At 42.7% G+C, this 12,787-nt stretch overlaps 2 protein-coding genes and 2 non-coding genes across 4 annotated transcripts in view; 2 read left to right on the forward strand and 2 right to left on the reverse strand.

The window, feature by feature from the left end:
* Window positions 1-310: 310 nt before the first annotated feature.
* Window positions 311-4,777, reverse strand: LOC136714796 (zinc finger protein 135). The gene is made up of 2 exons (XM_066692412.1): window positions 4,312-4,777; window positions 311-1,884 (listed from the first exon to the last, which is right to left on the reverse strand). The coding sequence occupies exons 1-2, from the start codon at window positions 4,607-4,609 to the stop codon at window positions 476-478; spliced, it is 1,707 nt and encodes a 568-aa protein (XP_066548509.1). The 5' UTR covers window positions 4,610-4,777; the 3' UTR covers window positions 311-475.
* A 312-nt stretch (window positions 4,778-5,089) lies between these two features.
* Window positions 5,090-5,161, forward strand: trnag-ucc (transfer RNA glycine (anticodon UCC)). The gene has a single exon. It is a non-coding gene; the product is annotated as a tRNA-Gly (tRNA).
* A 1,535-nt stretch (window positions 5,162-6,696) lies between these two features.
* On the reverse strand, window positions 6,697-6,768 carry trnap-agg (transfer RNA proline (anticodon AGG)). Its single transcript has one exon. It is a non-coding gene; the product is annotated as a tRNA-Pro (tRNA).
* A 1,446-nt stretch (window positions 6,769-8,214) lies between these two features.
* Window positions 8,215-12,787, forward strand: part of acbd6 (acyl-CoA binding domain containing 6) — a 69,104-nt gene continuing 64,531 nt past the window's right edge. Inside the window, exons 1-3 of the mRNA XM_066692099.1 lie at window positions 8,215-8,664; window positions 10,053-10,117; window positions 12,063-12,159. Of these exons, the coding sequence (XP_066548196.1) occupies window positions 8,392-8,664; window positions 10,053-10,117; window positions 12,063-12,159 (435 nt within the window). The 5' untranslated portion in view covers window positions 8,215-8,391. The remainder of the gene's footprint in view (window positions 8,665-10,052; window positions 10,118-12,062; window positions 12,160-12,787) is intronic.

Below are 12,787 nucleotides of genomic sequence, written 5' to 3' on the forward strand. Positions count from 1 at the left end.
GATTGCAGTTATTGTCTCTAAAGGCTGTACAACCAAATATTAGGTTATGGGTCACAATATTTTTGTCCGTGCCATTTTCATTTGTTTTACTATTTAAAGTAATATGTTATGTCATAAATCAAAAGCAAAGTTTCTGTTCTATTGAATGTGAAATAAAGAATGGTGGATACTTTTTTCAATTTCTACTTTACATTTTTTTTTTTTTTTTTTTTTTTTTTAAAGTGGAAGGGTACCAATACTTTCAGCCACGTCTGTACATAGAAGACAATGCATATTAATGACTAACAAACCATGTAAGAAACCTTGGACATTGGTTTAAAACTTTAATAACAATAACACTAATAATAATGCCCACCCACGACAGACTCATGTTACAGTGAAGCTCTTCCACATTGTGATTTACAGTCTCTCTCCTGTGTGAATGCGCTGGTGTTTGTTGAGGTTACCTGCATCAGAGAAACTCTTCTCACACTTGTCACAGCTGTACGGTCTCTCCTGTGTGAGTGCACTGGTGTGCACTGAGGGTATCTGCCCGAGAGAAGCCCTTTCCACACTGGACACAGTGAAACGGTTTCTCTCCAGTATGAATGCTCTGGTGTACTTTCAGAGTAGATGCACAAGAGAAACTCTTTCCACATTGGCTGCAGTAGTACGGTCTCTCTCTTGTGTGAATGCGCTGGTGTCTGCTGAGGTGATCGGCCTTACCGAAGCTCTTCCCACACTGGGCACAGCAATATGGTTTCTCTCCTGTATGAATGCGCCGGTGTCGGTTGAAATTAGATGCATCGGAGAAACTCTTCCCACATAGCACACAGCGGTACGGTCTCTCTCCTGTGTGAATGCGCTGGTGTGTGTTGAGCTGTGCTGCCTCACAAAAGCTCTTCCCACACTGGGCACAGCAGTATGGTCTCTCTCCTGTGTGAGTGCGCTCGTGTTTATGGAGAGTACATGCATGAGAGTAGCTCTTCCCACACTGGACACAGCTGTACGGCTTCTCTCCTGTGTGAGTGCGCTGGTGTTTATGGAGAGTACATGCATGAGAGTAGCTCTTCCCACACTGGACACAGCTGTACGGCTTCTCTCCTGTGTGGTGCTGCCTAATAAGCTCTGATGCCCCTGTGAAGCTCTTCCTACACTGGGGCTGGCGATGGGGATGCGGTTTTCTACGCAACACTGGTGAGGAGGTGGAGCTGGAGGAGTTAGGTGGTCTAGGGAGTCTGGGACGCAGTCGTCTGCACTGTGATGATGGGTTCTCCCCACTCACTGCACTGTCACTCCCCCCACTGAGCCCCGTCCTCAAGGCAGGAGACTGTGGGGCACACTGTCCAGCTACAGGGAGATCAGGGCCCAGATCACACTGTCCAGCTACAGGGACCCCAGGCCCCAGGCCACAGGCGCGGTCTTTAATATTGTCAGTTTTTATATTATGGAGTGAGTCTCTGAAGGGAGTCTGTGTTCTCGGCTCCACTGTGTAAACACACTCCAGTGTGTTGTCCTCTGTTTTGATGTGATCAGACACCAGACTTGTAGAGCCCGGCTCAGCACCAGCTACACTGGGTCCACACTCAGATCCCAGAGACTGAATCATGGAGAGATCTGTATTGTGGGTGAAGTCCACCTCAGGGTCGATCTTTATGAACTTTGGTATGACCTCTGACCCTGCAGTGTCGGATCCCAGTGCCCCAAGTCCCTGTGTTGACCCCTCAGTGTATGGCTCTGCTGTGTGGCCAGACTCTTGTCCCGCGAGTTCCTCTTGGCTCTGTCTGCTCTTGGGCTGTTCACTCAGCCCTTGGTTGCCTTCAGTAACTATGGGCTCCGGGTCCTGCTTCAGACTGAAGTCCCACTCCTGCTCACAGGGCTGCTGCTCAGTGGATTCTACAGCTCCTGGGGGAGAGACAACACAGGAGAGCAGCGCTGAGAACAGCGACTTTGAAAACTCACACATTTAATGCAATTACTACATGACAAATTATATCAAAACATTATTCCAAAGTCCTAAGAGTGTCCAGTCAGCATTTAAACTGGGAGCATGTATGAACTCAGACAATCAGAGCAGTCTGACCACTCGAATACGGAAAGTCAAATGGATTTCAAAATACCTTGAAATATGTAATCTCTAAATACTGTAGACCTCTAAATAAACAGAGCATGTAGGAACACTGTCAGAGCATAGTCTGCCCACTAGCAGATGGAAAGCCAAATTATCATTTCCATATTTCTGGAAATGTATTTCAAGATGTCTTGAAATCCTTAATCTGTACGGTTATGACTGTTTTAGGATGTTTGAAGGTTCAAAGGTTTTTTTTTTCATTTCCAGAACTTTGGAGGTTTTTCCAAACGTTTGTATTTTCTCGTTAACAGAGTGACAATGTTTGAATACTAAACCACACTTCAGATGTCCCTCACAGCCTATTTAAATTAAAACATTTTATTTGTATAATGGCAATCACTTAAATCAAAGTTGTTGGATATAACAAAGTTCAAAACTGTCATGAAAACCCCCTCAATTGCCGCAGTCATGTCAGCAGGCACTGGGCCAAACCATTACATTATAAAACATAGGGATACATTTAAACTTTGCAGTAAATGCTTACTGTACAAGTGTGTAAGATGTTTGTAAAAAACATGCTATGGTAAGATCAGTTTGAAACAAAATATTTACGCTTTACACTGATAATTTAATTCAATATTTCTTCTGAAGAGCCCTAACCTCCACCTACCAGCATGCAAGTGGACCCCTCCATGTTATTTTGCATGTTTTTTTCTTAATCCACCATCTTTAAAAGAAAGGGTTTTGTGCAATATAAATTGAAACTTAAAACAAATGTCTTGAAAACAATCTGCTGTTTGGGATTTTTTGTTAAATGCACAGAAGACCCCCAAAAAGTTGAAGGAAAGCTGTGCAAGAGAAAAATGGTATATCAAAGACAACCAATCTCTGATATAATTTGACCAGTGTAAATGTAAACGGTTATGCATTATTTGCTTATTATTCTATATTTCTAAATAATAAAATATTGACCTTAACCCTCCTGGCTTTTGTACATCAGACTGTTTTGTGCCCGATTTCAAGCATCAAGTTAGTCAATCCTGCAAGCAATCCTACCAATGGAAAGAGGAGATTTTCAGCTTTCATACAATCCCCGCCACTTTTCTTTTACAGTAGACGTGTCCTCACTAGAGCCTTGTAAACACTGCCTTAGGCGCCTGTCAGAGGATCAAGCATATGCGGAAGCAGTTTCACAGCGAATCTATATATAATCACTTGAATATTATATATATACACTACCTGTCAAAAGTTTTTGAACACCCATTTTTCCAGTTTTTCATTCAGACTGTCACAGATCACTCAGTTTCGATCAGGTTTCTTTGCAAACAGGTTTGTTTTGTTCAGGACAACCTAACAATTAATCCAGTATATATTTTTTTGATGTTCTATCAAACACAGAGAAGTTCAGATCCAATTATGTAAAATCATTGTGTATTAGTACACTGTAAACAGAGTTTTCCATCTTGACATTTTGAGCTCTCTACGGGTGTGTGTTGCTTCTACCAAATCGTGGATGGTCTTCTTGTGATCAGTAGACTGTCTGGTTCCAGAATGTCTCATGCATCTGTAACTCGTCAGTAACTACAGGTCATCTCTGACACAACTGCATCTGTACAAATCCGCAAATCAATGCCACTCTATTGTTGACTTTTGAGTGCAGTCCACATGAATTACAAGTGCAAAATCATACCCAGTGGTGTACAGAATACCAGGTGGATATGGTTGCGTGTTGGCTGGATGAAATGCTTTTCGATTGACTTGCATACATAAACGTGTGCACTTAAGTTAAACTGAATAGGAAGCTGGGCGAATGGCATGTGTTTCCTGCAGGTTTGCCAATGAAAGCCTCATTGTGCCAGGCTAAATACACTTGGACCTGGTAGAGAAAATGACCCTCATTAAGACTCCGCAGAGACATCAGTGGCCTGAGGTGATTTAACCAGCTACTTTCATTGCTAAATTATATGCAACTTGTATAAACACGTTTATGCAATAAACCAAATTCAGACCTGTGTTAAAGTTCTAGTTCAAAGGTGGCTTAACCTGTCTGTTGTGGTCGCAAAAATGCGCCCCTACTCTGATTGGTTGCTCCATTCAAACAGACACGTTGCCGGCAAATGAGCTATCACACAGACCCTGCCAGCAACAATACGCCTGCAAAGTGTTGAATGGGGTTTATAATCAGCGTTGCGCATTGTAAAGTGCTCTCTCTATGTTGTACAGAAGTAAACACATGAATACATAAAGAAACGAGAAGTTACCAGCGACAGCTCCGCGGGGCTCTCCCTCTCTCTGGCCGCAGCTCCACTCTGCTCCTCGGCTCTTCACAGGCGGCCCGTCCGCTCCGGAGCTCCAGCCACACACAGCCGCCTCCCCCGCCGCCAGGAGCTCCTGCAGCCTCCGTCTCAGCGCCTCGTTTTCCGCGTCCCTGCGGGTTATCTCCGCTCGGTGCTCCGACACCGTCTCTGCCACCGCCTCCCCGATCTCCCACAGGGCGGCTCTCAGCAGCCCGGTCAGCGCCGAGGCCAGGCGGGCGTCCAGACACGGAGACGCCGACATGTTTGTTCAATTAGACAGAGGTAATAATACACAACGTGTGTGGTTTGGTTTGTTTTCTTATCAGAACATTTGAAGTGTCCGCTCCCCGCTCATGCGCTGTTTGTAGTTGTTTCCCTCAGCTTGACCTGAAGCACAAACCCCGCCCCTTACCCAGGTACTGTGCCACACAGCAGTAGATAGAGGGATTTCTACAGACTGGCTTCACAGTTGCGCGGGAATAGAAGCGCCATCTTTGAGGTGGTGAGAGGCCGGACTCTGTCTACCACAGTGCAGTCACGGAGTCTCGAATACACGAAGTGTCGAGCTGCTTTATAGATAAAAACCAAAAGTAAATATCTACATCGCGCTTTTCCAATCTTTCTTATTGTTCTGAAAATACCTATAAATTGAAGTGCATTACTTCTAGATTATAGTTTATCCACGTACCATGGGCACATCTGGCTACATCTGTATATATCTGTATAAATCACTGAAGTACCAGCGTTGGTGGTATAGTGGTGAGCATAGCTGCCTTCCAAGCAGTTGACCCGGGTTCGATTCCCGGCCAACGCAACGTCATTTTTCTGTTTGAATAATCGAACCGTGGTCATTACATATAAATCATCAAAGGAAGGAAAAAATAAGTCCAGCCATAAATTAAAAAATGGATTGAATAGCACAATGTGGTAACACACACTGAAATGTGAAAAGCAGTGGACATATAGAAATACACTACCTGTCAAACGTTTTAGAACACCTACATTTTTCCAGTTTTTGACTCTCAGAAACTTGTCTTCTGATTCTGTTATGGCTTTGGGTCTGCCAGACCTGTCAGGGGCCCTCCAGTTTCCAAGTGCCTTTTGAAAGTGTAGGAAACTGTACTCACTGACACTTTGGTTTTCTTTGAAATTTCTCTAAAGGAAAGACCTATACTTTAAGGGTTATAATGGTCTGCCTGTCTTCCTTTGTTAATTGCCTTTTTCTCACCATTATGATGGCAATATACTACTTCCTGCAATACAATACTGTCCAATTAATGCTTATTTTCCTTGATATTGCACACAGCTGCTATTTTCCAGAATAAAGTTTGGAATAATACATTTTACAAATTCCAATTTACAATTTACACAAGTACAGTAAGAGACTTCCTTCATCCTGGACGGTGAAAGCTAAGTGCTGTCAAGGGTTACAGACGAGGGCTATGGGAAAGGGAGCAAGGAGGAAAACAATCAAGAACGCGAGGAACATAATAAGATTAAGTGCTTTTGAAATATATGTTTGTGTTGCAAAAAAGATGGTAGACAATGGGAATAATTTTAAAACAATACTGACCTTTTACTTTTTTGTGTTTGTGTTCAAAATCATCAAGTACAGCATCAGCCATCAACCATTCTTCTCTGAACTCTGGGTCAAAACTACAATTTTGAGAATTATTCAGTATTAAGATACTCTACTGCGATTTTCAGTAATACTAACAAGTAAGTAACATTAAGTATCAGAAACAATTTGAACATTGTCCTTTATAGCTCAATAGATCCTTTCTGACAAAGAAAGCTTAGTGAGTTTTTGAGGGAGGTAAATGTAAGGTCAGAATAACCTTACAATGATATATGTGTGTGTTGGGAGAAGGGGTCTTAATGAAGATTTGCTTGGGGGTGGTTAGTATTAGTATTAGGTATTAGGTATTAGTTAGTAGGGAGGGAACACAACACTTGGTGTTGCAGCTGAAAGGCACATTGTGGGACATGGGACAACCAATCATGATATTGGTGTAATGTGAGACAGAAAAATGGACTAGAGATATGCTTGCTTGATTTACCACTTTCCAAAGAAAGGCATTCCATTGCTACCATAGCAAGAGGTTGCGTATCTTTTGTGTCAGGGTTCCTTTGTTATATGCAGGCAAGCAAACAACAGTTATACCCGACAGCTAAGTGTCTGCAAGCTTGACTGGCAAAACCTGTTTCTAGACAACAGCTGTACCCAGCTGTACATTCAGAAGATATTCCTGAGAGATGCATTTACCACGAATTAAAGAAGAATATAGAAGAAATTGTATGCATAGAACAAATGTATACTTAAAAAAACAACCAAAACAAGAAAAGAATGGGCTCGTCCGGGATTTGAACCCGGGACCTCTCGCACCCTAAGCGAGAATCATACCCCTAGACCAACGAGCCAGATAAACCTAACTAAAGCAGATTTCCTAAAAACTGGTGCCACGTAGAAAGTGTTGAATTCAGTTGAAAACTTTCTCCTTTAAATCCATGTCAGTTCAAGAATGGTCGTGTGAGACTGCCATCTAGCGGCTCTGACCTACAGCAGGACGAGCTGCTGCAGCTGCTGGAGAACAGGCATGTGCGGATTAGAGTCGCCGCTGAGCAAATATACCACGTGTCTTTGCAGCGTGTGCGTTACAGCTGTAGAAACGAGCCGAGGTCACTCGGTAGAATGACCCAACCTCGACACATAGCTGATCTCAGCACATTTGTATACAGAACATTTATCTCCGTCAGTATTTCACATTTCCAGAAGGTAAAATATGCTGCAAATGAAAAGCAAAACAATTCCAGATCATTGAGTTGTGATATCAACCACCGATCCAAAGTTGTTGCCACCACTGATCCTGCCAGTGCAGCCTCTGCTATAGAGGCGAGGCGGCTGCATGCTTCAGAAGAAGATTCCTTATTCAGGCCCTTGCGCTGTCCTTGACCTAAGAAAGTGACTCCTAATGCCAGATGTAGTATTAATATCTGTACCAACAGCTGTTAATGACCCCCCCCTTCAGACAGATATGTGTGTGCTGATTATGATGCTGCTGCTGCTGCTGATGATGATTATGATGATTATATCAAGCAGAAAGAAGACATAATTTGATTTATAACTATAATTTATGTGCCTCCGACTCTGGGATGAGCAGTGAGAGCTGCCAGTCCTGAGCAGAGATACAGCGCCGACAGACTGTGCTGGTTCTTGGGCATCACAGGGGTGGTAGGGAGTCCAGGGAGCAAGGGCAGGTGGTGGGTATGGGCAGCTCAGACACAGACAGTAATTCAGTATGGATAAAATAAAAGTAATACAACAAATCCTTAAATCAGTCATAACATAACTGCTGATCCTGAGACTAGACAATTCTAGCCTTGCTGTAGGTTACAGGTTGCCAAGCTACACACTGCTTTCTCCAACCTACTGTAATTTCACAGCCTGCCTATCTACCACAGCCAGCAGCCACACAAAGTGGTGTTGCAGGATGTGGCTCACTACAGGGACTCATTTGCATGTTAACTAAATATGTATTTAGCAAACCCCAGATTTAACATAAATATCTAACATTTAGATCTAACATGTATTTAAAAGCTAAATATTTATTTTGTGAGTCACATATTTAAGTTAAATATTTAAAAGTTAAATGTTTGCAATCCCCACATTCAGGAATTAGTTACCTATTTAGTCAAACGGCAAGTATTTATTTTTCAAAACAAAATAACATGTATGAACATCATGCTAGTTCATCAGGCACTATTCAATGTAATAGTCCACATTCGTGTACTTCATGTTTTTAAATGTAGAATTGACGCGCTAGGACCCTTTCTACGCCGCTGGTTTGTTTCTCCGCCGGAGCGCTTAGGGAAGCAGACCGAACGGACCCACTGCAGCAACAAGTCCGGCTGCAACCAAGACGCCTGCGAGGCAACGGATTGGTTTCCGCGGCGGTACGGATGATAACAAGCCTGTGACTGGAAAGCAGCGCATAAGACGACTCAATAGCAGAACCGGACGTTTTCTGAATTATACGCACAAATATGGCGTCCCGCTCCCCATCGTCTTCCCCCGATTCCGCCACAGGTTCAGGTACCGACCCAGCTCGGCCCGACACGGGAGAGCCGCTCGGCGGTTCGGATTCAGACTCCGACATGGGTCTGGGGGACGAGGGCTGCGGCGCTGGAGACATGGGGCAGCGCCTGGAAGGGACGGAGCTGGAAGCCGAGTTTGAATCGGCGGCAGACCGGCTCCGGGTGCTGGTGCAGACGGCGAGCAAGGAGCAGCTGCTCTACCTGTACGCCAGGTATAAACAGGTAGTTACGACTCGGGGCTGCAGCGAGACCGCTCCACCGCGCCTGATCTCCAGGATGAATGGGTGATGCGGGAATTAAAACCGGGCGAACTTCTCCAGAAGTGCACAGCGCCACTGCAAACCAGCCCGACTGAAGCGTGATCGGCACTGTTTGTACAAGCAGACTTTGTAAAGACGGTGTGCGGTTTTGCAGCGATGCTGCTGTGCGTTGCATTGGGAAATGCGACTCATCTAAGCGTTGTTACTTCGTAATAGCACAGTCCCGTCTGTAGTGTTCATACATCATCACATTGGTCTGTGCGGATAGCGAGGGTTTTGACTGAACTGGCTTAATCTGGCTAATGGTGATGGATGTAAACGCAGTTAAACTTGGGGAATGATATTTTTATAAAGAGTTTGTTACAAAATATGTAGAGGTTAAGTGATATACTGCAAAATAGGGAATCAAGTAAACCAGAGCAAAGTTAAGTATCAAGTGCAGTCCAGTGTGCATAGCTTATGAGCTTTATGTAGGACCCAGAGTTTTGCATCAATTTTTTTTTTAACTGTATTTCAGTCATCCAGCACCAAGGCCATTATAGACTCCTGTAATCCCCATATTAAGCAAAATCACCCCTTGCCTTACTTTAATAATCTCGTATAGTCATAATTTCACTCTAAACGTGTGTGAATTAACCCATTGAATAAGATGTTAGTAAATCATACTATTGAGTAAGTCAATAGAATCAGTGTGTAATGTTTTTTTTGTTTGTTTGTTTTTTAAAGCATAAACAAACTAAAAAAAACCTTTCTTGCTTCCTTTGCAAATTTTCCAGTACAAGAACTTCTAAACTTGAAACTCCTTTTCTGACACAATTTCAGCAGGGATTTATTGCTTGACCACAAATACTCATAATTGTTATTTTTTATGTGTTCAGTTCTTTCGTCTTAGTACTTATTTTAATTGGGTGCTTACAGCAACACATTTAATTTTATAAAGCTGTGCAAAAGGCAGAGTCCCTAACCATTTTGGGAATAGAAATATACAAAGGAAATGCACTTTTGTTTTTTGTACCCCCCTTTGTACACATGGAAGAGCTGCTGACTCACCAGCAACACTAACAACCAGTGCTTTGTTTTTCTCATGAATTCAGAGTTCTGTGACAGATTGCTTCCCCACGAACCATACTATTGACAGGCAAAGATCTCTCTGTAATACACTGACCTCTCATCCAAAAGCCACTTTAATTGTCTCTTTCTCTGGTACTTAAGTCTACCTGATATTAAGACAACTGGTAAGGTACCCATGATGTCACGAAAAAGACATGGCATGAGATAAATGGGGACTACTCAATAAGATACGAAAGGGGGCCAAGGAGATCTTCCTCATTCTTTCTCTCTGTCTTCCAGGCCAAGGTTGGAACTTGTAATACTACTAAGCCTGGATTCTTTGACTTTGAAGGACAAAGGAAATGGTAAGTCAAGAAATGTCATCAGAAGTTGCTTTGGGGCAATGGACCTTAAAAAATGTAGGACTTTCAAAGGCAAACACACAAGTATAGTCCAGTTCCCACACCAAACACCCAAGGACACATGATTTTATTATGACCTGTGCTGTCAATAAGACCCCTTCTTTCAGAACTCCCTTTACACTGCTATCTCCTGATCTGCGTTTTCATGCCTTTAATGCAGAATGTTTGAGCCAAGGGCTGAAGCTGTTTAGCACTTGTCCGGTCGATGGATTATCTTGGCAAAGGAGAAATGCTCACTAACAGGGATGTAACACATTTGTGCACAAACTTTCAGAGAAATAAGCTTTGTGTGCACATGGAAAACTGATTTTTCATTTCAGCCCATGAAACATGGGACCAACATGTTGCATGTTGCTTTAATATTTGTGTTCAGTATATATAGATGTATATATTCAAACCCTTCCTATGGTGTCCCATTTTGTGAAATTACAAAATGATGCATACGTTTATTATCTTAATATTTTATTCATAACTTGAATTCTCAAACTGAATACTTTAAAGGATAAGATAAGTTACAGTAAATTTCAGAAAAAAACTATACAGAAAAAAAAGAGATGTGTATTGTGTATGTATTGAGACCTGTCAACTCAATATTTGACAGAAGCACCTTTGGCAGCAATTACACTGTCTTGGTGCAGTTTCTGCCCTATTCCTTTTCACAGATTTGCTCAAGCATTCTCAAGTTGTTTCGGGATCACAGTTTTCAAGTCTTCAACAAAGTTTTGGTCAAAAAGTCATTGTTTCAGGATCACTCGGGTGCTTTGTTGCAAACTGCGGGTTTTGAGATGGCTTATTTTTTTAGTAATGGCTTCCTTCTTGCCACCCTGCCATACAGGCTAGTTTTGTGAAGTGTACTGGCTGTTGTTTGCCGATGCACGTTTTCTCCCATCTCAGCCATTGAACTCATCACTTGCTTGTCTGACCAGTTTGGAGGGATGGCCTGATCTAGGCAGTTTCTGGATGCTACAACGCACTTTCCATTTCTAGATGATTGAGTGTCTTCACAGAGATATTCAGAGACTTTGATATTTTTTTTTGTACCCTTCTCCTGACCTGGGCTTTTCAATTACTTTATCTCTGACTTGCTGACTTTCTCCTTGGTCTTCATGGTTTAGTAATTGCTTGACATTTACTACCTGACCAAGGAATCTCATGGTTGGTTGTATTCTAAAATCTTGAGAACCATTATCATTGCACACAGACAGAGGCCGTTCAACTAATTGTGTGTCTCGTTAAGGTCATTTTGTGCACCTGAGTTAAATTCACTATGACAAAGACCAGAAGTTTCAGTTCCCCAACATGAGTCCAGTGCTTCCCCCATCTTGTCTCCTTTTCATATCTGGAAAAGGAAAATATCACCCTTCCATCATATAAACATCCATTGTTTGACTATGTCATAAATCAGATATTCGAACCAAATCGCCAAGTTTCGCAATCAGTTCAATAAAGATGTTGGCATGGAGCCGTTTTCATGAAGGTCACTGTTTCTGCTGAATAGCGATGTCATTCAACTCTGCCTCTCCGTGTCATCAAATGCAAACACAAACGCAAAGGCCACGCAATCTAAACAAGCAAACAGCCTCTTCATGGGCACACAAACATGTTAGTATCTGTTCTGGTCTGCTTAGCCAGTATGACTTACATATTTAAAGAAAGATCTCTGAGCAAGAGCAAGAAAAGACATTTAATAACTTAATCATTTGCAGGCAGTTTCAGTTAGAAAGCAACAAACTAGTGTACAGCTCGTAACATCTCTGATCTATTACAAAGACCCTTTAAACTCATAAGAAGTAAAAGCCCAGGCTATACTGAACATGTAAAACATGTGCTTTTCAAGTGTATCCCCCTGTTTTTGTACGGGGGGGTTAATGATGCTGTGTTTTCGCAGGCAGGTGTGGAAGCAGCTGGGAGACATGAGTGCTGAGCAGGCCATGCAGGAGTATGTGGCGTGTGTACAGACTCTGGACCCGGACAGCAGTCACAAGGTAGGGACATCACGCCACAGGATCCCTTACATTAGGCCTCGCTGCTCGTGCCCAGGAGAGCTGCAGGGAGAACCAGTGACTGGGTCAAGCCGAGCTGCTGGTTAAGAGTTGGTCTGATTGGCTGAATCACCAGATTCATTTGATGCTTCTCTACACGCATTAAGAGTGATTTTCAGGCAGTTCATCTTGACTGAAATCGCTCAAATGACTAAACTTGATTTGATCTCAAAATGTGGATGCCATTCTTCTCTGATGTAACCTGTTTCGTCCATCTGATGAAATGAAAAACAAAACGACTCGATGGATTCTCATCATCGCATTGCATCAATAATCTCCGCAAGTCATTGTTTACCTGCAGTAGTGCACTTGTTAGCAGCTGAGTAACAGTACGGCATATACACTCACCTAAAGGATTATTAGGAACACCTGTTCAATTTCTCATTAATGCAATTATCTAACCAACCAATCACATGGCAGTTGCTTCAATGCATTTAGGGGTGTGGTCCTGGTCAAGACAATCTCCTGAACTCCAAACTGAATGTCTGAATTGGAAAGAAAGGTGATTTAAGCAATTTTGAGCGTGGCATGGTTGTTGGTGCCAGACAGGCCGCTCTGAGTATTTCACAAT

Source organism: Amia ocellicauda, chromosome 19, assembly GCF_036373705.1.
Source record: "Amia ocellicauda isolate fAmiCal2 chromosome 19, fAmiCal2.hap1, whole genome shotgun sequence".
Lineage (NCBI taxonomy): Eukaryota > Metazoa > Chordata > Actinopteri > Amiiformes > Amiidae > Amia > Amia ocellicauda.

What these genes read in the sequence shown, in the direction of transcription:
- LOC136714796 (XM_066692412.1), bottom strand. Translation starts at nt 4,609, where the DNA reads ATGTCGGCGTCTCCGTGTCTGGACGCCCGCCTGGCCTCGGCGCTGACC. An exon ending in GCCCCGCGGAGCTGTCGCTG is followed by an intron (nt 1,885 to 4,311) that starts GTAACTTCTCGT and finishes TCTCTCCCCCAG; the next exon opens with GAGCTGTAGAATCCACTGAG.